This window comes from Nanorana parkeri, unplaced genomic scaffold (assembly GCF_000935625.1).
Source record: "Nanorana parkeri isolate BGI_ZX_2015 unplaced genomic scaffold, ASM93562v1 scaffold69, whole genome shotgun sequence".
Taxonomy (NCBI): domain Eukaryota; kingdom Metazoa; phylum Chordata; class Amphibia; order Anura; family Dicroglossidae; genus Nanorana; species Nanorana parkeri.
The window spans coordinates 583,300-610,037 of NW_017306337.1; the positions used below are offsets into that span (position 1 = coordinate 583,300).

Consider the following 26,738-nt stretch of genomic DNA (forward strand, 5'->3'; position numbering starts at 1 on the left):
AACAAAGCTGTACTTTTCTCTAGGTGCATTTTATGTGCATCTAGAAAGAATATTTTAATAAAAGTAACAACAAAATTAAGCTTTTAGTTTACTAATTTGTATTGAGATTATAGTCCATCATGAGAACGAGTTTGGAGTGGTGGCTAATTTGCAACCCACATTGGGACCAATGGGGAAAAAAGGTAGCCAACCTACGGCTGTCAGGCTAAGGACAGTGCCGGCACCGATTCAGAGATGATTTGAGGATCTACAGCCAAGTGATACACAAATAAGGTACAGTTTGCACGCTTGTAATATTTTACTCCTGAGTTTAGTGTCATTTTAAATTGATGTTTGAGAATGAACAGGCTAAAACTATACAGAGTCCATAATACCCAAAATTAATTTATACATTTTAGCTCAATATGCCTTCCCAGCCTGGTAACTTCAAATTCAACTTTGAAGAACTTGATCATATAAAGTAGACTGAATGCCTATTAAGACGTAAAGCTTCTTGTCCAGGTATCTCTGGAAGTTCTACAATATAGAAAATTGTTGCATTGCCGACACACTTTTGCCAACAGACTCTGATTTTATTGGCTCTAAGGGATGAAGAGGTGGGGCTTCATCTGAAAAAGAAGGCCATTTCTGAGTGGGATTACCGCATGGACTTGTTCAGTGTCTAATTTGATTCAGGGGTGTTGGCAAGCAGATATGAGAGGATTTCCTAACATCCTCTCCCCTGATGATCTGGTTTTTGTCATCATTATCTGGCACAGTCTGCTAACACTCTCTGCTGTGGGCTTTTTTATGGGTCATTTGTAGGGAACAATAGCATATAAAGGAGAATTATGAGGTGAGTGATTTTCACTCAGCCTCATAATCTGAGCCGACCTGTGACAATGAAACTGTCACAGGTCGGCTCAGTAGATCGGGAAGTGAGCGAACAGATACCATCGCTCGCTCACTTCTCGATCTATCCCTATAGAGAGCCGTGACTGTCACTCATGGCTCCCTGCAGGGATTCCCCCCTCCCCTGTCCGATCCTCCAGCGCTGACTGGCGAAACGGACGGGGGAGGGGGCTGGTACAGCTGCCTCTGGATAGGCAGAGCCAGCTGTCAGACAGTATTGTCGGGATCCTTCCCGGCTGCAGCGTCTCAGTATACCGCGAGCTGTAGCTCGCGGTATACTGAGCTTTGGCTCACGGGAGGACACTAGTTTGTGTTCTCCCGTGACCCTTAGGAGAACTATGGGGAAAAGCCCTGACCCCATAGTTCTCCTTTAATAAGCACAGTGATAAATGGTGATGATGTAAATAGAAAGTGCTCAGAAACCCTTCAGGCCTTGTTCACACCAAAAGCGGGTGCGTTCCAGAGCAGTAGCTGCTGGAACGCACCGCGATCTCTAAGAAACTTCTCCCCGCATTGAATTCAATGGCTCCACTTCCACGCCCCCCGCCCGCAGTGACAAGCGGGGCCCGGCGAATGAAAGATTTACGGGCTGCAGCGGTGTGGAATCCTGGGCGGTAAGTTGCTTTCTACTTTTAGTCCTGCTTTGCACAAGCAGCACTAAATGTAGAGCAGGGAAGCTGATTGTTTTTTTACAAGTGTAATAAGTCTGTAGCCTGTCCGTCCCCCCCCCCCCGCACCTACCTCTCTCCTCGCTGGCTCCGTCTTCCGGGCTCCGTCTTTCGGGCTCCGTCTTCCTCCTTTCGCCAAGTCTCTCTCCTCACTGGCGGCCGAAGCAGGGAGCAAAGCGGCATGGTTAAAAGTAACTCTGCCGCTCCATGCAAAAACAGTGAGAGGGGAGAGCAGTCTTCCCCTCTCATCTGTCACAGAAGTTCCAGCACAGAGCTGTGCTAGAACTCCTGTCCTGGAGGTGGCAGGTTCAATAAAGAGAACTTGTCACCTCAAAAAAGGGCTTGTTAGCTCCTGTGTGATAGCGATAAAGTTAAGTGAAACAAAATGTGATTAAAAAAATAATTAAATGAATAAAAAAAAAATAAGTAAAAAATAATTTGGAAACAAATTATTAAATTAAAAAAATAAAAAGGTGATGAAAAAGTAAAAAATATCATGGCCCACTTGCCATGATAACCAGTTGATTGGCAGGCTCCTTCCTTACAGGGACCTGGGCTCCCCTGCATATAAGGAGGACAGGAGCCTGCCAATCAGCTTGTTACTATTCCCTGGGTGATATTTGGGGGGCGTACAGGACAACGCACCACACAGAGTGTCATATGTTACCATGTGTTGCGGTAATCAGTGGCAAAACATACATTATTGCAACACATAGGTAAAAAGCCAGATTAATGTTTTTCTTATCTAGGCTGTAGTTTCTCAGCATACCACTTGTGTTTGGTATAAAAAACATTCCTAGATTTGCTCTGTGTATAAGTGGGACACACAAAGTAAAATAATGAATCTCATATCAGTTAGCATACCACACCCAGACACCTACTTTGTTCAGGTAACATAACTCACAGAGCCTTTAATATGCTTTTCTATTAGCAAATGACCCCCAAAAAATTATATAAAACAAGTAATAGTTTGTAAAAGCTTAATTCCTAGGACCATATTTTAGATATGATTAGATTCGTTTAGAGTTCTCATTAAAAAATAAATCAGCAGAGCTGAATCTGGCAGCTTGTTCATATATACGTACCTATAGGATCCTGTGATTACAGAGTTACTATCAATTAGGAGAAATTTCTCTTTCAGCTTTCCTGTTACTTGTTTCAGTTGTTTTGTACTAAAGGAACATCCAGACAAATCTGAGGTTACATGCTAGTAGTCTCAGGAGTAAACTCACTGTACATCTGGTGTGTCAACTTCTGTATCATTTTTGTATTAGGTTAAAGGAGAACTGGGTAATACAAACATCATATACGCACAACCTTGTATTTCTTTATTTTAGGTTTCATTCATGCACATGGCCATATGCACATATGGCAACTAGTACTTAGGGATCTTCCTGACAGAAGCTTGCAACAAAATCCTGCGTACAAAGTGCTCTGTACGCTGTATGCACGTAACATTTGGTTTACATGTGTACAGCATACAGAGCAATAGAGCAAGGGTGCTCTATTGCTAGGACGTCAGGCGGCTTAAGCTACCTGCATCCTAGCAATGAAGGATGCTAGACAGCTTGATAACTTGGCTCCCAATTTTAGACTTTAACAAAGAGGGACAGCCTGGATAAGGGATAATGTGGCACACAACGCACCATGGTGAAAAGTGGGGACGGCTACATAAGGCTGAATATTGGGCATGGTTTAAAGGGCTACTGTAAAACAGAGTCTTAGTAGACACACAGTATGCACTGCTTTAAATCTTTGAAGGCCCTATTGCCAATAGAAAAAAGTTTTGTACTGGGGACACAACTAAGTAAGATTAAAAAGTTAAAATAAGGAACTTATTACAGGTGTTAACCACATGCAGTTACCAGAATACAACATTGTTCTCTATAGTAGCCATTTAAAGGACATCTATCACATAAATCTTAATTTTAATTACTACACATGGTTGATTAATATAAAGACTGTATTAAACACATTTCCAGTATAAATGGCTTGTTTGTCTTATCTGGTCTTTTGTTACCCATATTTTCAAACCTTGATTACTTTCAAGGTTAAAGCTTTGTAAGATTGATGCTTTTCTGTGACACCTGTTTATTTTCAACACTGCTGGCATTCCAGCACTAAAACTGCTACATCTGTAACATGCTGTCCCACAGAGGTACAAGAATCCTCAGAACAAGCACATTCCATCTACACAATTACTGAGGTTTATACAGCCTTGTATTTCATCATCCTTTGAAGAAGATACTAGTGTTTCAATTCTGCCTCTTGTTTAGTCACCTCCTTTGCACTATTACCTATTTTAAGTAGTAACAATGAAAGCTGTTTTGATGATGACATCAATTTAAGCAAGATTTTACTTGCTGTTAGTACATGACAGGCTGAGAAGCTTATTGGCCTTTCCACTAACTCCCACATAATAATTTAGATGGTACTATATACCTATTCACCAGAGGAACTTCATTCCCCATGCTATTTTTTGTTTAAATCAACTTCTATCTAGTTTTCTGGGATATCTTCAAAATACATACTCACATGTCCAACAAATTTAGCGCTGTCCATCTGCAATCTGCCAATGCACGCTGAGTCCTGTGCCACTATCTTCTTTACCTACATCATCAGGCGACTGGCTGTCTCTTCCAAGTTATTGCAGCCTTCCCCCTAATGAAATGCATGTGCAACTGCACATGCACTGTAGAGCACCCATAGGCCTCCTGGAATGTGTGAAGTTAGTATCCCAGGAGACTATAGGTGACAGGGACATAGGCGGGAATACCAGAAGTCCCGGGAGGGGTGTCAAAAAAAAAAAGGTATTTTAGGTAGAAAAAAATAATGAATGCCCGATTGTGAGAGAGGAGGTGAGAAGTAGTGCAATAATGGAAAGTGGGTGGTGAGAGTGAAGTTAAGTTTAAATGCTTTCTGAACTCCTCACTCCGATGCTGGACTAATTCTAGCGGGGTGAAAGTTATAAAACAAATTATTTGGCATTGCCCGGTCTCCTGGTTGGCAGTATCTGGTCTCCTCTCTGTAATATTCTCCAACTCGATCATTCTTGCTAAAAACACAGAATTTGGTAGGTAAGCAATGCCTTTACCCATAGAGTTGTAAGAAGGAAGAACTGGAACAATGATTGACACTCAGACTTTGCGCAAAGAAAAACCTGTCTGATCGGCTCTCATCTTTTATACAGAACATTTTCTTTCTTTACTGTTCCTAATCCTGCTTAGAGTATAGTGACATGTATTAATAAGTGATAACTATGCATCTACTGATCTTGGGGGGGGAAATGTGTTACTGATAACTATATATGGAAAAGCCACCTATTTGTCTCTGCTGCCTGTAGGCATAGGCCTACTATGCCTAATGGTAATTCTGGGGAAGGGGGAAAGCATGATGTCACTGTCTGGATCTCAGCTTCTACTGCACACTGAAGCATATGATAAAAAGCAACATATACTGTGGGAGTTAGGTGACTGAACTGTGGAAAAGGTGAGACATCTTTTTTAAGTTGGGCAGCTACATAAAGCAAAGATGATTAGCTTTATCAACCAATCAAGACCTTTTTTTTCATTTTCAGCAGAATGCAAAAATCAAAGTTGAACACTGTATGGAAAGTTGACACTTTCCATACAGAAGCCCCAAAATGTTCAAAATCTTAATTCTTTTCCCTTTTACGGACACTTGTGGGCATGTCCATCATTATTCTCTACAGCTGCAATAACACAAAATAATCTCTTTTATACTGCAGGCTTCTGATTAATGGACTGCATAGAGCAGTGGTTGATTTGTTCCTAATAGCTTATTCTGGTTTATTGACTACATGAATGTTCAGATTACAGCAAACAAGCATTGACCCCTCTCCCCTTCTCCAACCTATGCAGCCAAAAAGCAGGCACCTCCTCAGATGTGAAATTATTAGGTTGTCACTGCCAAGCCTTCCCGTGCCTGTCACAGTGTTTACCAAGTCAGGCACTGTAAGTCTTATTTGAATTGAATGCATTTTCTAAATGGAAGACACAGTCTGGGCAGACTGACCATTGTTCTTCAGCTCATTTCATGTACCTGACTAGCAGGCCAGGCAGTAAAAATGATTTTTTTGGCACTTCAGAGGTACCTGCTTCCATTTGACTACAGAGGTTAACTAATTATTGAGATGTTGCCTTAATTCACAATAGGGTAACATTAACACAAAATACAGTTTTGTAAAACTCCAATGGCCAAAGCTAGAAAATGCTATGGGTTCGATCCCTTTAAACTACAGAATATAAGATCAAACTAAACTAGTTGCCCTTAGCAACAAATCATACTTCTCACTTAAATTGTCCATTCAGTGAAACCTGATTGCTTGGCTACAACTCGACTTGTGTTCTAATTGTGTTTCCATGGAAGAGCACCACATAACAGATTTGTTTCAACTAGGAGGGAAAATGCACTTATTGTATGTAAAATCAATTTAGGAAAGTTTGTAAACATGGGAGATTTCCAATAAATCAAACCAAAATGTAAAGGTACCTCTGTAAATCGGACATTAACTCCTGTTGTTTCCACCATGTGAAGAAAAGGGGACAAATGATGAGAACTTAGTAATATGTACACTGGAACCATTCTTCGTGTGGCTGCTTCATGCAAGTCCAGGAAAATATCTGGATCGGTGAAAACGTCCATGACTATCGCAATAACCTGCAAAGAAACAAATGTTTACTGTGCCAACATTCTACATTCAGTACAAAGCTGGTTATATTTCTTAAACTGGCTACAGACATTAGAAAATATTTGCACATTCTTATCTGTAGGCCTTTTATGACCCCGCCTGTCATTTACTAGCCAAGCCTGCTTGGGAGAAACTAGAGTCAGCCAATGTCTGCAGCACTCCCCCTTCCTTCCTTTACAAGCACAAACATTTTCATGTATTTAGAGCAATAATTTATAAATACTTTATAATAATAATCATCATTTTATTTCAATCATAACCCTAACATTACATTCATAGCCCTAACCTTAATCACTCATTAGCATGACTGCCGTCTAATATCTAGGAGCAGCTCAATTAGCTGCTCCCATTTCATAAAAAAATACCCACACAGTGATTGCAGCTGATTGCCTGCCATCACTATTTATCCAACAATGTTTGGCGCGTCCTTCAACTAAATCAATTGAAATATCAACATTAGTCCAACAGAGTAGTGACGAAAGGTTCACCCATAGATCGAATTTTGAAAATCGCAGTGTATGGCCAACTGAAGGCTTCATTCTCACTAGCACTCCTGCATTTAGATAATCTAAACGCAAGAGCAATAATCTTGTAAGTATAAACAAAGTTTATGCTTCCCAGATCACTTTCGTCTGCGTTTAGAAGTTGCTGCCTAAAAACAGTTCTATTTTCTCTAAATGTAGCTAAACTGAATGCACCTAAATGCATGTAATCCTCCAAACTGATAGATTCATGTACATGTACAGATACTTTTCCAGCTCCAAGACTAGACTAGAGAGAAATTCCAAAGTTAGGAGGCAGCTGTCATTTCTAAGGAGAATACGGAGCTCCTGGGATTTATGCATTCCTGTTTTAATGTATGATTTAAAAAAAATATATATATACTGTATAAGGGATGCACCGATACCATTTTTTCAAGTACAAGTACTGATACCTGTCCAAGTACTCACAGATACACGTACTGATACATTTTTGCTTTTTGTCATGTGACAGTTTTTCTAAAACATTTTATACTGTTATACTAATATATATACAGTATCTCACAGAAGTGAGTACACCCCTCACATTTTTGTAAATATTTTATTATATAATTTCATGTGACGACACAGAAGAAATGACACTTTGCTACAATGTAAAGTAGTGAGTGTACAGCTTGTATATCAGTGTACATTTGCTGTCCTCTCAAAATAACTCAACACACAGCCATTAATGTCTAAACCACTGGCAACAAAAGTGAGTACACCCCCTAAGTGAAAATGTCCAAATTGTGCCCAATTAGCCATTTTCCCTCCCCGGTGTCATGTGACTCGTTAGTGTTACAAGGTCTCAGGTGTGAATGTGGAGCAGGTGTGTTAAATTTGGAGTTATCACTCTCATACTGGTCACTGGAAATTCAACATGGCACCTCATGGCAAAGAACTCTCTGAGGATCTGAAAAAAAGAATTGTTGCTCTACATAAAGATGGCCCAGGCTATAAGAAGATTGCCAGGACCCTGAAACTGAGCTGCAGCACGGTGGCCAAGACCATACAGCGGTTTAACAGGACAGGTTCCACTCAGAACAGGCCTCGCCATGGTCAACCAAAGAAGTTGAGTGCACGTGCTCAGCATCATATCCAGAGGTTGTCTTTGGGAAATAGACATACGAGTGCTGCCAGCATTGCTGCAGAGGATGAAGGGGTGGGGGGTCAGCCTGTCAGTGCTCAGACCATACGCCGCACACTGCATCAAATTGGTCTGCATGGCTGTCGTCCCAGAAGGAAGCCTCTTCTAAAGATGATGCACAAGAAAGGCCGCAAACAGTTTGCTGAAGACAAGCAGACTAAGGACATGGATTACTGGAACCATGTCCTGTGGTCTGATGAGACCAAGATAAACTTATTTGGTTCAGATGTGTCAAGCATTTGTGGCGACATTCAGGTGAGGAGTACAAAGCCAAGTGTGTCTTGCCTACAGTCAAGCATGGTGGTGGGAGTGTCATGGTCTGGGACTGCATGAGTGCTGCCGGCACTGGGGAGCTACAGTTCATTGAGGGAACCATGAATGCCAACATGTACTGTGACATACTGAAGCAGAGCATGATCCCCTCCCTTCAGAGCCTGGGCCAGAAGGCAGTATTCCAACATGATAACGACCCCAAACACACCTCCAAGACGACCACTGTCTTGCTGAAGAAGCTTAACCCCTTCGTGACTGACGACTTACAGTGTACGTCGCCAGCATCGGGGCAATTTTGAGCCCTGTATATAATATATACTAATGATTTCAGGACAGTGGTGGAGCGCTAGTGCCAGGTCCATGCTGCAACCCCTGCAACACTGATAGTTCTTGTGAAAATGCCAAGTATCGGCACTGGCATCTGAACTGGTATCTGAACATCCCTAATAGATACCATTGAAAAATCATTACCCACATTTATGTGTTTAGAAATGTGCCCTAAATGTAAAAAAAATAGATGTTTAACACTGCCAGTGTGAATGAGGCCCTACATTCTGTGTATTAGGTGCTATTATTGTGGATTTACTGTAACCACGTACTACCAGGTGGAAATCTGTGATCTAGGGTATGGATGACTGCAGCTATATGGGAAGAGGCAGTGTACATTATGCTACTCTGCCATACAGGACATTTACTTTACTGTCACACTGCAGAACACGGTACACTAAGAATATCCTTGTAGTTCAATCAATATTTATCTATTAATCGTCTGGGAAGCACTACATTCAGGTTGGCAAATATGTATTACACTTTGGATTTTTAAAAAGTTGCAAAATTATTGTGTTGAAGTTGCAAGTTGCAAAACATTGAAAGGTGCTTTTCTCCTGTTTTGTGTGTTTATAGATATTTACCAGACAAAAAAAAGAGAATATATGAGAGAAGTTTACTGTTAGGGTTTCCGTACACATTAAGGTTATGCTTTAGGGGGGAGTTTAAGTAGAAACAGAAAAGTTAAGATACTTTCGGGGTTGGGTTAAGTTTTAACTTTTTCTTCCAATAATTAATCCAGATCAAACAAATATACATTGCCCAGCAAAGTATTTCTTTATATTTTTGCCCAAGTACATACAGTCATCATGCTTCCACACAGCTCCAGCACATTCAGCTCGGCCTACCTTACCTTCATGTCAAGTACGAGATCACAAGGGACAGCACAGTCTCCTGCAGCTGTCCATCTACTAGCTAGTAGAAGAGGAAAGGGTGGACGCAGGGAAGAAGGGGAAGCAGGGACCAGGGAAGTGGCTTGCCCTGTCATGTCTGTGTGTTTGTGGAGACACACACAGCTTACTAGCGGACACAAGGGTGGCTGCAAAGGACCCTGCAAGGGAAAGGAGCCACCCTAAAACAGGATATCATGGCCAGTGCCAAGGGGACCTGCTGATTCTGCAGGAAACTAAAATTCAGCATTTGAAATACTGTAGCTGAGAAACCTTTTGACTTTAAGGCCCCATTCACACTGAGCGACTTACCTTTAGCGGCAGATCCGCGCGGCCGGGATAGCGCGACTGTTCGGGGGAACAGTAGCGCCACCTTCACCGTCGAGCGACATGGAGCTAAGACTGCTCCATTGAATAGCATTGGCCGGCAACTTCTCACAATATCGTACGGCAAAAATGCGCGATATCGTGGCAGAAATCGCTTAGTGGAAATGGGGCCTAATATCACTTTAAGGGACACTTTACAACATAGCAATTAGGAGAGCTGCAGGTTTTACACTAAGCCAAAAGCTCCACACTGGAAAATGCCAGCATGAACAGTCAGAAGCCAAACCTAGCACACCAGGAATGTTGTGTGACAACACACAGTTCTATTGCAAGAAGAGAAACAACAGGGCCTCATATTTATCAGAATTATCTTCAAAAGATCTGCCCTTGCTGTCTCAAGTAACCATTCAGATTAAAACTTGAAAAATGACACTTGGTGAGTGCCTGGTTGCTGCACGGTTCTTATGAAAGACATTGCAATGGACACTGATCTGTAAAACATAAAATGAAACGACTTGTGCTCAAATCCTTGTAGCACATAAATAGCGGTAAGGCAGGAGACCATATGTAATACACACTTAAACTTAACAGATAACCCTCTATACACGCAAACATAGGCATTACTTATACCTGTGGCTGGTTCTTCACTGTCCAATCACAGGCAGTGAGGTGACCACGCTGTATCGCTAAATTGCAGTAAAGGAAAAACCGGTCACCAACCTAGTCCTCAAAATGAATTTGGTGTAGCAAATCTGCATCTATACTATTATATTTAACTATTTTAATAAAGCATGAGCTATGGATGTATTTTAATGTGTTGCAGTGTAAAGAAATTACCACTTTTAATTCATGCAGAAAGCAGTTGAGCATAGATATCTTTATGTTATATTTAGCAAACCAAAAAGTCTGGATTGTTTTATGGATTTTGGTCCTAAATATTGAACATATAGGGATAGGTCTGGGCATTTTACTTTAAAAAAGAGGACACTAACTAGTGTCACGACAAGCGGGAGACTGCTCATTTGGGAAGCTGGAAACTCCTAGGATGGGTTGCCATATAATATGGGATCGTCTTGGATCTTAAAGGTAAATGCTCCGTCTTGTATTGATTCAATACGGAACACAGTTTGTCCTGTAAGTTCAGGAGGGAGGTGGTCTGCATTGTTTGTAAACTAAGTGAGTGATATCAGTGTGTCATGACTTAATTTCCGGCAACTTGTCTGTAACAGTGGCTGACTGGAGAGGAGGAGGGATGGAAGAGTGCTAAACACATACACCGCCGGGCCGGAATAGATTCCCTGACAGCAGTGGAGGCAGTGCGCCAGCTGGGGGAGGAGATATAGAGCACATGCAAGCTGCTGATTTGCTAGATCCCCTGTCATTCAAAAGCTTGCCGCTCTCTGCTACAGTTTCAGGTGGTAAATTCCCTGCGGGCAACCACTGACAGGAAACAGGTTTTTTGTTTTGACTGTACTTGTGTACCTGTAAATACATTCTTTCTTCCTTCTCTGTATTATAAATATTAGCAGCATTGTCATTTCTGCCCATTGAGGTCACGAGTTCCCTTGCAAAGTGCTGCTTTCAAAACATCAATTCTGATCCTCAAATGTAAGTTATGGGCTGAATGCTTTTCCCTTATGTGCACACACAGATCCCAGTGTCTCCAGTTTATTCTTACCACTACTAATGATAGGGGTAATTTTATTACATCACCCACTTACTTTTTTGGCCATTTCACCATTAAGGAGAGTGTGCAACAATTAGCTATATACACTTGTAAAAGTGACCAGCTCTATGTAAATAATTTTAACAGTGTGTGTTAATGTTTTAAAAAAAGGTTCAATGTATAGTTTATATATGTGTACATTTGGGGCAGCTGTAATTGCTCATTGCGCACACACAGGTTCCGCTTTATACTTGGCAACGCTACAGAATAGTCCTGCTTTACTGTGCCTTCTCACAATGCAAATATATGAGTCAAACATTCATCTGTGACTGATATCTTATCTAAAGTTTTTAAGATGGAGTAATTGCTCTGAGCCACCGGGAGCTAACTCTAGTATTTAATGTACAATCTATATTTAATGCAATAACAAAAACATGCATGCCATTGCTACGGGACCTACATAGACACATATACTTACCTTCCTTTTGCTCCCCCACCACTCCGTTCGGCCTCCATGAGTGAAATGAAAACTGGTGTAACCTACGAGTCACTGGAGTTGTAGCTTACAGAAGGCTGTGGTCTCTATGGGAGACAGCACTAACTGACCCATGGAGTGAGTCATATGCTCCTCCATACCTGAACCTACCAGGTATTCCCTTTGGCTCCTGGCAATAAATAAGGGGAGGGGATGGGTAAAGAAAAGGTAAGTATGTACAGTACTGCTGGAGGGGTGGATAAAGTAATGGTTTTCATTGCACAGTGCAGTAGGTGTTCAGCTAAAATACACTTTAATTTGTCGTTAATGATGACTGATATAGATGGGCTGGATTTCTCATGGTCCATTATACACTTTGTTGTCACAATATTATGAATAGAATGTCTCCACCCATTCTACATGAATTAGCGGGAATGCAGGTTGATAATTTTTGTGTACATTTAACTAAAACACAGGCAAACGCACAAGAACTGCTTTCACTGTAACATACTAACTGATGTAGAGCACAGAAGGTGAGGCTGTTTGAATTTTCTCACTGTGGCAAGAAGAGTCAACAATGGTTTTTGCACAAATATACTGCAAAGACATAGATAGTTCAAGTGTTTGTTTTTTCTTTACTACAACTCATCTATGCACATGTGATAACTAAACAAACCATGCAGTCCTCCCCTGCAAAGGAACATGGTGGAATGTTGTATTGTAGCTGTGTGTAACCTATTATGCTGGAAACATGAAAAGACCCAGCGCTGATTAAACCCAACAAGGGGAGGCAGCTTCCATTGTATTCTTTCAGGGGCAACTATAGGGGGGATTGTTTGTACTTGACCTCAACAAGAATAAGCCCAGCATCCACACGATACCCCCTATGTGGAACCATTTCTGAACCCATTTTCATAACTAATGTACTCAATAATATTGATATTTCTCTGTCCCAGTATCCCATCCCTGCCTTTGCTAGCCTAGATATCTATTGTAATGCTGATCACCACTGAAAGTAGCTTCTCATGCATGTGCCGCTGTGCTCTAATTATCTTTAGCAAAAGTTGACAAGTTCAGCACTCCAATTGTTGTAGATCTACAAGACCCATGAGCCTTTGCAAGACTCTGACAGTCACAGGCATAACTCCCAGAGACAGATGCATGATGGGATGCCAAGGTTGCCTAACCCCAGAGCCGTAGGTAGCTCCTTTTGCGGCCCGAAAATTGTGCCGCCCAACAGACCTATACGGTATGTGACATCATGCGCCACGCCTCCAGGATGGCAGCGCGCATGCGCAAAATGCGCTGGTGGCCAAATCCAAAATAGCATAAACATGTATTTTGTTTGACGAAACTAATGAAATTTTTTTTTGTTTTCGTTCATTTAGTCCGAAACAAATTTTTAGTCTTTGCACATGTAGGCTGCACCCCCTCTCAGCTGCGCCTGAGGCGACTGCCTCACTCGCCCGATGGTAGCTACAGCCCTACCTAACCCTGATCTATAATTTAGTGAACAGCGGCCAAGGAGGGTGATTGTGTAATGTTGGTTTCTAATTGGTCCACTGGCAACCAATAAGAAGCCAGGCTTCAATAATCAACACCTGTTGAGTTGAATGATCCACCCGAGGCCCTATTTATAGTGGAGGGCAGATTACTATCCACTGGATCTGCAGTGGTTACTTGACTTCATTTTACAAGTAATACAAAAAAATGCAGACCACAGCCAGGAGCCCTTCTGTTATTTATTTGAAGTGTCCATTCCAAAGCAAGCAGAGTGTAATGCACATTTGTAAAGCACAAATGTATCAATTTATCAAAACTGGAGCAGACAAAATACAGATCAGCTGTACATGGCAACCAATTAGCTTCCATCATTTACTTTTAAAGCTTAATTAAACAAACTGAAGAGAGAAGCTGATTAGTTTTCATGGGCAACTGCTCCAGATTCTGTCCGCTTCAGTTTTGATAAATTCCCCTCATAGTGCTTTATAACTCTGCCAGTGTTTTTCTTTAAAGCATCCATATGGCCACAGTAACACTATAACACTGCTTTATAAATGGGTGCCTGGAGCAGAAGTGACTAGAGGGGAGCCTATACTGCCCAATCAGAAAATGGTCCCAGGGTAGGCAGCTTTTAGAAATATTCATTAGAAAAGTGATAGAGGGGGAAATGGATGCCAAGCTACGCAATATTTTAATGTGTAAGTACTTTAGTCACGGGAAGGAGGGCAAAGCGCCAGAGCTGCAAATTCTCTAGTACTCACTTCAAATCAGGAGCCCCCCTTCACAACAACAAAGCCCTCCCCTTTCACATCAGAATTTTTCCTTTCACATCAGTAGTCCCCATCCACATGAGAGTACCCCTCCTTTACATCGGAAGCTCCCCTTTCACACCAGAGCCCCCTTATATATTGGAATCCCCGTTTACATCAGAGCTTCTGCATCACATCAGAGTCCTACCATCAGAAAATATTGAGGCACCCCTGAGGAAGCCAGAAGGCACCCCAGTGTGCCACGCACCCTGGCGTAGAAAGGCTGTCAATGTTAATGTTCATGTTAATGGAATTATTTTCTAAAAATCAATGGATTTTCAATTAATATAAAATGCAAGAGAGCTTGAGGAACTTGGCCTTAGTGATTTTCCATAATATTATAATAGCAAGCCACCTGATTTTAGGTATCTGCAAACAGGTACAAAAAGTTGAACTTCAGGAGAAGCAAATATTGTCTAAATACAAGAGATGTGTATTCTTACTTAACTCTTGGTGCGCTTTGTGTATTTCTTCCACATTGGTGCAGTAATCCAGTGTGAAACTTTCCCTCTGTGCTGGAACTTCCTGTGATAAAGACCAGTCACTCCGACTCGCTCTCCTTGTGTAGGTTGTCTAGTCTTGTATCTGCCCCCTCCTGTAGTTTTCTGCAGACAGCCTGTAGTATGTGGAGCCTGCTGGGCCCTCCACCCACAGCTCTGCACTATACACAGACTTTGTGCAGCACCGTGATGATGTCACTGCTACTTTTACATAGTAATACCTAGTATATTATATGAACGTTTTTGTGCCTGGAGTTCAGCTTTAAAGTGCAGGGTCACTTAATATTCAAATTAGTTTTCTTTGGTAATTGTATAGGACATGTTATACTACATGTAACACCTGGCACTGCCTTGTAAACAATAGTCTTTACCACTAAATCATAAATACAACATAGAAATATACAAACAAGACAGGTGGTTAGGAGGTTTATACCACTTATATTTACCTGATATTTGCCAAATCAAAGATTTTACACCAAAAAAGTATCACTAACAGGGTTATTCACAAAAGGGTGAAGAGTTTGGAGAAGGCAGGAGAAGTGAACGATCTAGGCCAAAATAGCTGATTTGGAAAAATTCTCCAATTTAGCTCACTATCCAAATTAGCTATTTTGTCCTAGATCGTTCACTTCTCCTGCCTTCTCCAAACTCTTCACCCTTTTGTGAATAACCCTGTAAATATATAATAGATATTATACATCAAAAACCTTTAAAAAAACTCATGTATGTTAACATTCCAATATTATACATACCATGAAGAGTTTGAGATTATATTTACATTTATTGTATAGCTGGGTGCAATCTGCTGTTTCAGGCTGCATAGATAACCAAGAAGTCAGCCCCTATGTACAGGAGAATATATCCATACATGTTCAGAGTCATCTTTTTATATAGATATAGTTTCTATGAGCTTCTGAATATGTATATTTTTTAGGAAATGTTATTTAAAATATGAATATGCTAATTGGTTATTTAAATTGTTTACAATTTTTGTCATGCTCAATACTAAAAGCGAAAAAAAAATGGTTTTTAATCAAGTAAATCTGCAGCCAGCAGGTGACAAGCTCCAATCAAAATCAGCAATTTTCTCCAACCAATTGGTGGTTGTAGCAAACGAGAATATTCAAGGCCAAAGTTGAAGAAGGGTTTAAGGATAATGGCAGTGAAACATAGGTCAGTTGGTCCTAAAAGATCTTCTCAGTCATTCGTTCCAGCAGTACTGATGCTAACTAGACAATTTACTCGTACCTTCCAACTTTCTGAGATGAGAAAGAGGGACACCTTCCAGCACAATGTATTTAGGCAATAGACTAGCCCCCACAATGTCTCCACCTATACAGAACATTAAGGGGCTTATTCACAAAGCTAGCCGAAGGATCAGTCGTAGCTTTGGCTGATCCTTCGGCTAGCTTCAGTTGCGGGAGCCCTTCGGTTTAGTCGAAACGAAGGGCTGCTGTACGTGCTATTCACTAAAGCCTGTACGGCTCCCGAAGGTGGCTGAGCGGCTCAGTCGAGCCGATGGCATATGCTTTGGCTGGACTGAGCCGATGTGATAGCCGAGGCGAGATGAATGGCCGGGCTAAGGCCTCGCAAATGACAGCTAGGCAGCTGGGCGGAGCCAGCCGTGGTCTCACGGCCAGCTCCACCCAGTTGTTATTCATTAGAAGACTCAAGCAGATGCAGGCCAACAGGAAACAGTTGGGCAGAGCTAGCTGTCACTGCAAGCTCCACCCAATCGTTTTATGTTTTTTTGTTAATTTTTTCTTTTTTAAGAAATCTTTATTTTTTTTAGATTTTACATTTATTTACATTTTTACATTTTTTTTTCAACTTTAAAAAAAATAACTTTTTTCATTGATTTCCTAGTCTGCTCGGTACCACGGAGGCATTCGGCTATACACTCACATGTGAATAGGGGCGAACTGCAGTGAGTGAGCTGCCGGAGCTACGGCTCAGCCGATCCAGATGTTGCAGAGCATGTTCGGGTGACCGAAGTACAGCCGAAGCCAGCCGATGTACAGCTGCTTTCAGCCGATGTACAGCTGAAATCAGCCGTACAAGCCTGAAGTGAATAGCCGAACAGCATTTGTGAATAGCTTTGTGAATAACTCTGTAAGATTTTATATTTATATGGCCGGCGGCCGCTGTCAAACTACAATGCATACAGCGGGATTCCTCGATAGACACACCTTAGTGTTAATGGAGGAATCTACTCTATTTTTTTTGTTCAGCCTACGGGTTGAACGAGAACAATAGAGCAGTGTATGGGCAACCTTAGTCTTAAAGTGAAATTTTTTTCTCCCTCCCCCCAATGTTAATGAAAGCACTTACCTTAAATGATGTTTCTTAATCCGATCTTCTTCTTCTTTCCTGTCGTTTTCATCTGTTCCTCCAGCGGTACGGCGGGTCTCCGATCCAGCGCTGACTCCTCTGAGCTTGCTGGCACTTCCTATCCCACGGTGTTTGCATGCGGGTGCACGCGTCCATAGACTTACCTTGTGTCTCTCCTCGCGTCCCGTCCGAAAATGTGAACTGCGCATGCGCCCGCCACCAAGATGCTTTGTAGCCGCCAGAGAATCTTCACATTTTCGGACTGGAGCGCGCAGGGAAGAAACAGGTGAGTATTAACCTCTGTTAAAGCGTTTTTGTTTTTTTTTTACACTTTTTGCATAGATCTATTTCTAGCTAACAGTAGATCTATGAAAAAAAAAACAGAGGCTTTAATTATCCTTTAAGTAAAAATATACATGCCTCTTGTATTTAGAAAATATTTTCTTATCCCAGAGTTTAGCTTTAAAACTGATCTTCCCCAAAACTGTGCATGGTTATTAAAAGGTCTTCTCACAACACTCTCATGTCTGTGGCTTGCCTTACACAACTCTGTTTGTTCTGCAGTGACATTACACACATTGTGCATCTTCATAAAGATAGTCACATGACCTGAATTCACTCTAAACACTCTTCTTCTGTTTACACGGCAGTTTTTCTTGGAATTGGATTCTTAATGAAATTATGATGTTTGCTTTTGTTTTGTTTTTGATGATATCAGTCACGGAAAACAGAAAATACAAAGGAGATGTAATTAAAGTTACATTCTAATAACCCATGCAGGACTTGTTTAATAATAGTGAGATCTGGGAGTCATGCCATTATTCGTGTGTTGCGTTTTTATAATTATCCAATGCTTGTGTAAAGCTTTCTCAACACATCACACAATATGAACGAAGGGGCCAGCTGATGGCAGGGACATATTTGTCAATAAGTAGGGCAGAAAGGTAATAAGGAACGGCAATATTCACAATGTATATTTTTTAATTTACTTTGTCTTGTCTGGTCACTTCTAGAATCATATGTTATCACGGCATATTAATGATAATTAGAGATTCGGTGGGAACCCAAGCTCATTCAAACCCAGAAGGAAGCAGTCATTGCTGACCCATTCAGCCAGGTATTCCCCTTCCCGCAGCTGAACTTAAACAAAGTGGTAGGATGCTGGTGACATCAGTGACCTTGTGAGGTCACCGGCCATATTTGGTCAATGTCATTGACCTAATCTAGCCTTGTGGTGGTATATAATGCAGCATACTATTGATGTGGTGGTTGCATTAGTTTACCTTTTTCAGGCATATTCTCTCCCTTTATTTTCACCTGGTGATCCTGCCAGTAACACACTTCCTACCTTCCACTCTCCTCCATAACATAGAGGGAAGAGGTTTTGTAGTCCTCAGGGATATCTGGGAACACTGTTAAAGCAACACTAAATTCAGGAGTTCAATCTTAAAAATGCTTTCAAGTACATTAACTGTTAACAAAAATGTATCTTGTTTGTGTATCACTCGGCTGTAGATCCTCAAATCATCTCTGAATTGGCGCTGACACTGTCCTTCCTTCTGGAGGGTGGCTACCTTTGTTCCCCATGGTCCCTGTGTGTGTTGTAAAGTAGTCACCGCTCCAAGCTCACTCCAGTGATGGACTACAATCTCATGTTTAGTTTACTAATTTGTATTGAGATTGTAATGCATCACAGGAGTGAGCTTGGAGCGGTGACTACTTTACAACACACACAGTTCACACACAATTCCTCCATCCACGATGTTGTTTTGCATGGATGTGCATATCAAGAGAGCTCTTTCAAAGGGCTGAACGAGAAAACACATGGTGCATGGCCAGCTTTACAAACAGCAGAAGAGGTTATCAGATGACAAGATTTCTGGCAGGATCAACAGGTATTCTTTGCACTTATCAACAAGATGTAACAGAATGCTTGCAATGGTATATTTTACAGACCAAGAGGGGACCCAACAAGAGGCGTGCATTGTTGGGGTTTATATACCATACATAGCATCATTATTAGAGTGCTTTTACAGTGCTGGAAAATCCTTATGTCCCACATAAAAAATGCATTTCACTAGCTTTATACAGTATTTTGGAGAGAAAAACTGATCTTTTGTCTCTTGCCAAAACATAAGATAAATCTCATGCCAGCCTTACACATAATACCTGCAGTGCCTTTAATTATGAACTACTAGGGAAATATTTATTATAAACAGTATAACAATCTTGTCTGTCTATATTGGAATTCCTTTCAAGTTCCTCCTACAGGAACATTTTTCACCAAAAATAATTGCGCATGGAGAGTGCTGTGTGCTGCTCTATACCAGTTACAGTCTGTATGGTAGTTTATATATTTGTGATTTGTATAACTAGTGATTTGTATAATCACTGTTTGTATGAACCTGTCCATAACAAATCCACATGAACCTATATCCCGCAACTTCACAACTTCACTGCGTGAATTCATGTTTGACAGGTATACTAATATTTACCTTATAAAGGCCGATAAGCATTATTTATCAAAAACCTGGGAGAGGTTCTAACTCTTCTGCCCACAACTATTTCTGTCCACTCAGTCCACTGTAGTGCTAACATTAGCACTACAGCAAATGTCAGGGTAGGGCTACAATTAGGGTAAACTAAGGCAAAAGAAAGGCAATTCCTAGTTAGTCAGGCTATGATTAGACTCGGTTTAAGGCTACTGGCAGCTTTTGCCATTTTTTGAGACAATGACTATAAGGGAAAATATATGGGACAAAACATTTTTTTTCCATTTTGTATTACCTTTTTGCTCTATTAACACATTGAAAATGACTCAAAATTCACCAGAATATCACGTAGTATTAGTAATATAAAAATTAAAAATATACACCAGGTTACTGGCTTTGGGCATCAAGCACTAACGTGTCATTGATGCCTAAAGGGTTACTCTGTCATACAGCATAGACTGGAATTTGAGCTGACATTTTATTGTTAGTGTAGCAACCAGGCAGTGCACACCAGGGCTGTAGCTACCATGGGGCTGTAGCTTCCATGCACATATGGATGGAGCTCTGTCAAAGCACATAAAGTAGGGAGACTGGGTGGATCTTAAAGACAATATATAAAATTTTTTTGGACTGTGTATTTGTGTGTGAGATTGTGCCTGTGGTTGTGTGCGTCTGTCAAGTGTTTTTGAGGGCCTGTTCACACTAGTACAGTGCTTTAATCTCAGTCCCCTGCGATTAATGCAGTTTACCAACCAAAGCGCACCGACCACACATTCTGGCATGGGAGGTGCATTGCATTGCCATTCATTTAAATGGCACCCCAAACGCATCTCCCACCCACAGTTCTCTCCCCCACATCGGAACGCAGGGTACCGCAATGCTGTGCTTTGCATTGCAGTGCAACTTGGGTCACAACTTAATGACCAAGGACAAATGTGGGTCCTGAGGTTACACAGGTTGAGAACCACTGCTATAGACAGTACCATCTTTGACTGAAAGGCCATTTGACATTGCAGTTATGGTACAGGGCTTACATAAACAGACAAACCCTAATATTACAATTCACATATTTTCCCAATGCAATGTTCCATGGGTGTCCCAAGGCTCCCAGAATCTGTTCACCATGCATCACATTGTAATGTACTTCTGCCTGCCCACAGCCATCCTTTTAAAGGAAACTATAGTGTATTTTCTGTCAGCAAATTATTTTTGCTGCGACTTTCACATTTAACATGTTTGTATCTTCATATTTTGTTGTATCAAAGCCCAATTAAATTCACAGAAATACCCATGCAGTCTTATAGATTTATACTAACAACTTTTGCTATCACAGTCTTACTGCTGCAGCCGTTGTGTAGGATGTCTAAATATGACTGTGCAGTCTACTGGTGACCAGAGTTTGGCTCAGTGCTCCCAGTAATTTACATAGACCTGGTCAGACCCACCTTACCCCCTTCTCTGCAATACAAGTCTTTGTAAGGATACTTGCAGAGGTGTGTGGCAGTTACTCAGCTCTTTCACCACTGGGCACTGGAGTGTGACAGCTGGATGCAGAATTTTCACTGAGAGGAAATGGTATTTACCAACATTTCCAGACAAAGTTAATCCAAATCATAAAGTTCATGGGTACCAGTCGATAAAGAAATAAAAACATGCAAGACTTTGATTCTGCTTTCAACATAGTGATCTGTAGATTAGCTACTAAAGAGAGCTTTATATTTCACTGGAGCCACTGATCCTGCAGCCTGGTTAGTTGGATAGGGAAACATCCATGTAACAGCACTATGAAGAAAACATAAAAAAATGGCGCACAGATCTAAGTGCAGTATAAAAGTGACTGTTTAATAAGGTTAAAAGTAATGCACTTACAGTAATGCACTTATGAAAGTCCCATCTAAGCTGCTGGTCCAAGAATGTTATCAGGATATGGAGAGAGCAGAGTCCAGTCCAGAAAGATTCCAGAACACCCGTGGATCAGATCTGTGTCTTCCAGCACAGGTGTTCTGGAATCTTTCTGGACTGGACTAGACTTTGCTCTCTCCATATCCTGATAACAATCTTGGACCAGCAGCTGAGATGGGACTTTCATCTGATGCGTGATAGGTGAGATGTTTTTTAATATCCTGTAAGTGCATTACTTTTAACCTTATTAAACAGTCACTTTTATACTGCACTTAGATCTGTGTGCCAGTTTTTTATGTTTTCTTCACAGTGCTGTTACATGGATGTTTCCCTATCCAACTAACCAGGCTGCAGGATCAGTGCACACATCTACTCTGGATTAATTACCAGTAAAACTGGAGTTCCTTTGATACTATAAATATATAGCCCATAAACAATCAATCTAGTTGCGCAAGTTGATGACTTCTGTTTTATGATAAAATCTTAACAGTGGCTCTAAACTATCCCTGATTTATCCAAAACAAAATAAAAAGTTTTGGTAGGAGTCGCACTCTAAGCAGTGCCAGTGAGCGACTGAATGGCTCCAGTGAAATATAAAGCTCTCTTTAGTAGCTAATCTACAGATCCCTATGTTTAAAGCGGAATCAAAGTCTTTCATGTTTTTATGGGAGCAATGACTAAAACACATTTTTAGCAGAGTGAGAAAAAGTTAGAACTCCTGACAATGTTTTTATTGCTAGATGTGTCCTCCTGGGTTGGCGATTATTACAGTCACCATTTCTCGTATATGTATCACAGGGCAGGAAATGAGGGAAAGTCTCCCCAATGGGGACAGACATAAAAACCTGACACAGGATTTAACTCTTTACCACTCTGTCCAAAACTGAAAAAAATGAATCCCACAGTTAGGTTTCAAAGAACCCCTGTAATTTAAAGAACTTATTCTTGCAGTGGGGCTACCCCGGCACTGCAAGTGTAAAGTACTGCTTTGTTCAGGGGGCTCAAATAAAACAGATATACTCACCGGATCCTTGGTTCTGCAGTGGACCTCTTTTCCCCTCCACTCTGGCATGGGAATGTCCCTCTGCGTCCCTTACATCTAATGCAAATCAATAGACTTGCATTAGTTGTGACGACATCAGCGGTCCTTAGACCGTCAGAGCCCAGGGGAGTAGAGTTTGCGGGGACCAATCTACCAGCCTGGTGGGACCAAAGATCAGGTGAGTATATCTGCTTTATTTGAGCCCCTAGACAAAACAAGCACTTATCCCTTGCAGTGCTGGGGTAGCCCCACTGCAAGGGTATGTTTTTTACATTCTTTTTACATTCTTGTTTAACAATTGTTGAGATAATCTGTACACCACATAAAGACTTGCGTTGTGAGAAAGCACAGTAAAGCACAACTATTATGTAGTGCTGCAAGCAGGAAGCAAAGCCTGAATATTCAATGAGCAAATATGGCGGTCTCCATGTAATTATATATTTACAAACTATACATAGAAACACTGTTGTAAAACATTGACACAAAGGTTGATATGATTATTTAGAAGATCTATTTTATCTAAATCTTAAACTAAAAAATATGTTTTTTACATACCTTTTTAAGAAGGAAATGTGATAACATAATAAAACAAGGGCAGTTTGTAATTCTCTGTAATCCTGTAAGCTTAGCCCAAATGTCTTTTCTACAAGTCATTGTATTTTGTCCCAAAATATACACTTTTTATTTACCATGAACAATGTTCAGTGCAGCCAATACAGAAAATATACATAACTGATAACAAAAGCCCTGCCTTGTGGAAACCTGAGCTGAGCTCACTATGGATGGACATGTTGGACCCTGTGTAGCCCAGAGCCTATAGGACTGGATCCCAGAAATACAACACTACACAGAACTACACTGAATAACTCTGCAGGAAATGAACTTTGCAACTTCATATCTGTTGACTGATTTATCCTTGTGTTCTTATCATTCGTATCATATGACTTTATCTAACATCTGCGATGGAGGAACAGCAGGTGACTGTGAAATAGCCAGAGGTACCGTCCGTTGTTTGTGTTTAAGGAAACTTGTTTTATTTGTTTTCTACCTTTATTTGACTGCGTTTTATCATTTTTCATGATAAAAGCTAAACATTCAATTTAATTCAGGAGCCACAGCCTGAGTAGACAAGCCTGTGTCCAGCCAGAATGCTGCAGAGAAGGACCCTTGATCTATGTGGAAGCAGTGTTCTCTCTGAAGAGATTTAACACACCTCCTACTGAGTCACTCCTGTGCAATCAGCACATCTCATGCTCCCTGCTGATTGGTGAACTCTAGCTCTGTGGGCATGTTGCACCTCTGTAGAACAAACACAACAATTTTCCAGCACACTTACCAACTAGCCTGCAAAAAAACAAATTACAAATTGTGTTAAAAACAGAGGTTTTAGTTGCACAACATTTGCAAAATATGTGGAAGCCACGCTGCCTTGTCATGGCTCCTCTGTAGAGAGACCACTGCTTTCACACAGAGAGCCAGAATTTAGCAGCATGTTGGCAGGATATACTGTATGCTTTTCTACTTAGACTGTAGCTGTTTTCCAAGACATTACACACATTTTGTTTTGGTGCGCCTGGAATGTATTTAGCTAAAAGTAAACTAAATGTTCAGATGGCTTTAAACTATCTTCAGAGGAAGAATATTTTCAGTTAAAGAGCTGGACATTGAAACGCATGCTAATAATGTTTTTCCTGCTAAATAATCTGTATAATAATCTCATTACTCTAGAATCTTTCTGTACTGTATGTCTTTGTGGCATGAACAACCACCACCTTTCAGATCCTGCAGTTCTTCCCACTTCCTAACTGCCTGGGAATACCAGTACATCCTAAGCACCCCACCTCCTTTAACGTGAAAGTTGATATTAGCTGTGTGGGGAAAGTTACTAGTTTGTAAAGCTATCGGTAGGAAGAAAGAAGTATGTCGATGGGTCTAAAGGTCCTTATACAGTACCCCAAAACTATCACTCTGCATAGTTGTTAGATGTACATTGAGATTGTTGTTTGCTATCTACTTTAAAATGTAAAAGTGTAAGTAGTCCAGGTCCACCAAAACCTAAAATATTAATTTTCAGTGAACTGACTCTTTAAATAAAACAGTTTCAACAGGCTTCATTTGTGAAATAAAAAATTAAAATAAGGCTGAAAGTGAAGCGTACCTTTGTAGCACCTTGAATGGCTCTTCTGATGACCACCTTTATGTGTGGAGCATTATTTGAAGGAGGGTGAGTGTAGACCTCAGCCCGTGTAATCCCTTTCCAGGTATCTCCTTCTGGCCACCCCAGATCCAGCATGGGGGTTGGGACATCAGTTTTTCCAGGCCAGTAACTGATACTAAGATCATCATCCAGCTCCGAGTCTTCCTCATACTCTATTTTTCCCAGCTGTGAATCCACTGCAGAACTTGCCATGGAAACCACTTCCTCTCTGGACAGAAACGGTCGCATTTCTTCACTTTTTAGGTAGCTTTGAAAGTCATTTTCTCCAGAGCTTAATAGTATTTCCAAGGCAGACCTTTGCTTTTCAGAGTAATAAAATTGGGGGCTTGCCTCAGTAATGTCTACAAATTCCAGTTCATCCTCCAGGCACTTGAGCTGAGAGTTTGCCATCTTCACAGTAAATTGTTTTCCCCAATTCTTATCAAGGAAATATTTAGTAATAATGGCCAGTGTGTCTGTTTCCTAGCACTGGGACAACCTTGTAGTTGTAACAAAAATATCCTCTACATTGATTGCAATGTGACAGCTGCAAATAGATAAACAGTGTTACAAAGGTGATAACAGAGTACATTGTCATCTGTTTACACAAAGTATTTTAATAAACACATTATAAGAAATTCATGTTAAACCAGATATAAAAAACACCATTTACTGCAGATATGTACTCATCAAGATTTTTTTTCCTAAATGCAACTAGTATAAGTAAATGACTGACTTGCTATTAAAGGAGAACTATGAGGTGGGTGCTTTTCACTCACCTCATAGTTCCAGCCAACCTGTGACAATGAGACTGTCACAGGTCGGTTCAGTAGATCGAGAGGTGAGCGAACACATACCGGCGTTCGCTCACCTCTCCATCCTGTCACAGCTCTGTGCCGTGACAGGGGAGGGGCTGGATTCCCCCCTCCGATCCGCCAGCGCTGACTGGTGGATCGGACGGGGGAGGGGGCGGGTACAGCTGGCTCTGCCTCTAGATAGGCAGAGCCAGTTGTCAGTCACACAGCTGGGCGGATCCTGGCACAATTGTCGGGATCCGCTTCAGCTGCGGCGTCTCAGTATACCTCAAGCTACTGCTCGCGGTATACTGAGCCTAGGGTGACAGGAGGACGTTAGTTTGTGTCCTCCCGTTACCCTAAGGAGAACTATGGGGAAAAGCCTTAACCCTATAGTTCTCCTTTAACCTCTTCAACTGTCCTGTAAAATTAAAATCAGTCTGGGAGATGGAGGGGCACTAGGAACCAATCAATTTTTCTGCATGTGCCAACCTCATTAGTTTGCTATTGATGCTTCCTTGATCAAGCAAATGGCTTGCTTGTGTTATGACCAATAGGGTTATTCACAAAAGGGTGAAGAGTTTGTAGAAAGCAGGAGAAATGAACAATCTAGGTCATAATAGCTGAACTGGAAAGTGAGCTAAATTTGAGAATTTTTCCAAATCAGCTATTTTGGTCTAGATTGTTCACTTCTCCTGCCTTCTGCCAAACGCCTCATCCTTTTGTGATAACCCTGCAAGTGTTGTTAACTAAATTGTGCCACTGCTGCCCTGAGAGTCAATGACCTGGCTCCATTTTCTGGCAGGGGAGCTAGGAACACAAGATTGGCTGCTCAGAATAATTAGAAATCCTTCAGTCAGGTAAGTCTGTGAAAGTTCTCATTCATCCAGGTCATGGTATATCTGTCAAAAAATAAGTCAAGGCCAACTGGACTTGCTGTATTTTTCCTTGAAGACATTTCACTGGTCATCCAACCAGCTTTCTCAATTCAGAATGACTTGAGAATGAAAAAAAAATTATCTGGGAATAAATAATAATAAATAATAATTCTCAGTCAGGTAAAACAATTCCCTTATATGTATTTCAACTGCCCATTTACTTGTCTAGAGTTCAGCTTCAATCTGTACCATTTATACCAGAAATCCAGTGCTATCCTGTGCTGTGTGTCTTTAAGTGTATTCAAGTACTTCTGTGGCCTTGGGTTGGATGAGCTGCTCTCATATGACCTATAATAGTTAATCAGTGGTCTTCTGATGAGACAACTCATGGTGACCA

General features: G+C 41.1%; 1 protein-coding gene across 1 annotated transcript in view; it reads right to left on the minus strand.

The window, feature by feature from the left end:
- Positions 1-26,738, minus strand: part of FAM83E (family with sequence similarity 83 member E) — a 59,285-nt gene that overhangs the window by 21,441 nt on the left and 11,106 nt on the right. Inside the window, exons 2-4 of the mRNA XM_018576523.1 lie at positions 24,631-25,216; positions 6,072-6,239; positions 2,645-2,766 (exon numbers count right to left, since the gene is read on the minus strand). Of these exons, the coding sequence (XP_018432025.1) occupies positions 2,645-2,766; positions 6,072-6,239; positions 24,631-25,080 (740 nt within the window). The 5' untranslated portion in view covers positions 25,081-25,216. The remainder of the gene's footprint in view (positions 1-2,644; positions 2,767-6,071; positions 6,240-24,630; positions 25,217-26,738) is intronic.